Source organism: Nicotiana sylvestris, chromosome 5 (genome assembly GCF_000393655.2).
Source record: "Nicotiana sylvestris chromosome 5, ASM39365v2, whole genome shotgun sequence".
Classification (NCBI taxonomy): domain Eukaryota; kingdom Viridiplantae; phylum Streptophyta; class Magnoliopsida; order Solanales; family Solanaceae; genus Nicotiana; species Nicotiana sylvestris.
The window spans coordinates 36639488-36640896 of NC_091061.1; the positions used below are offsets into that span (position 1 = coordinate 36639488).

The 1409-nt window shown below is 34.8% G+C and overlaps 1 protein-coding gene across 1 annotated transcript; it reads left to right on the forward strand.

The window, feature by feature from the left end:
- Positions 1-536: 536 nt before the first annotated feature.
- On the forward strand, positions 537-1025 carry LOC104221499 (cytochrome P450 71AU50-like). The gene has a single exon (XM_009772574.1). The coding sequence runs from the start codon at positions 537-539 to the stop codon at positions 1023-1025; it is 489 nt and encodes a 162-aa protein (XP_009770876.1).
- The last annotated feature ends 384 nt before the right edge of the window (positions 1026-1409 follow it).

Here is a 1409-nt window from a genome sequence, read left to right on the forward strand (position 1 = left end):
ATAATGGTTTATACATGTTTGTAATTCCTGATCTAGAAGTGATTGTCTTTGGCTAAGATTTACCCTCTATCTTCTTATTAAATTCGTTTAATAAAAAGGGCCTAAAACTTTTTGGTCAAACAATTGGGCCGCCCTCCAAAACTATAGTAGGCAAATGTAAATATTTTGTATATTAAGTATAAATATAGATATAATATACATACTATATACGTAAGCAGTGTATATGTTTTCTATATGTTGTCTACTGCCTGTAATTAATTTTGGTCGAAGGGCCAAAATGAAAAAAAGCCCAATAAAATATGCAATATGTTTTTTCTAATTATCTTTGATCATAGAATGCAATTTTAGAACTTTAATTTTCAGTACATTGTGAATTTAATAGCTAAAGAATATACTAATGTATCCAGGACTTGCTGATAGCATCTACGGATACGTCATCAACAACAATTGAATGGATTCTAACATAACTTTTACCGCACCCTGATGTAAGGAAAAAACTCCAGAGTGAGTTGGAACAAGTAGTTGGTAAAAACAGGATGGTGGAAGAATCAGATTTAGAAAACCTACAATATTTGGATATGGACATAAAAGAAGGTTGTAGGCTCCATCCAGTTGCTCCGTTATTGATTCCTTATGAGTCTATTGAAGATTGCACAGTTGATGGTTTTCATATACCTAAAGGATCCCCCCTTTTGGTCAATGTTTGGGCAATAGGGAGAGATTCAGACACTTGGCTTGAGCCAGAAATGTTCAAACCTGAGAGGTTTCAAGGAAGCAACATTGATCTCAGAGGACAAAATTATGAACTTTTACCATTTGGCTCGAGTAGAAGAGGCTGCCCTGGTTTGCAGTTAGGGCTCACCATCGTTCATTTGGTGGTCGCACAATTGGTTCACTGCTTTGATTGGGAGCTACCAAATGGCATGCTGCCAGAAAATATTGACATGACTGAAACATTTGGATTAGTAATAGCTAGAGCTCAGCATCTACTGACAATTCCTACTTATCTACTGAATATAAAGTAAACTGAAAATAAGTCAAGAAAATGCACTACCTTTGATTTGAATATGAAAGTAGAAGAGGGGATGGTCAATTGAATTGTAGTCTTTTTAGTAGTCGAAGAACTGAAGACGTAGTCAACTAAAGTAGATAGTAAAGCAGAAGTAAATAGCTTGTTGATAAGTAAATTGCAGGAAATATAAATGACAGGTATATTTTATACTGGTTCGAATCTAATGTGATATCCTAGCCTTGGCCCCTTAAATTGCAAGAGAGTCATATTTGTAAGCTCTTTGTGGTGACTTGAGTACAATTCTTGGTAGATTTCCTACACAGCCAATATTCTCAGTTCTTTTGGTATATTGCCTCTCCAATATTTTTTTCTCTCTTTCCTCTTTTGTTTATAAAGT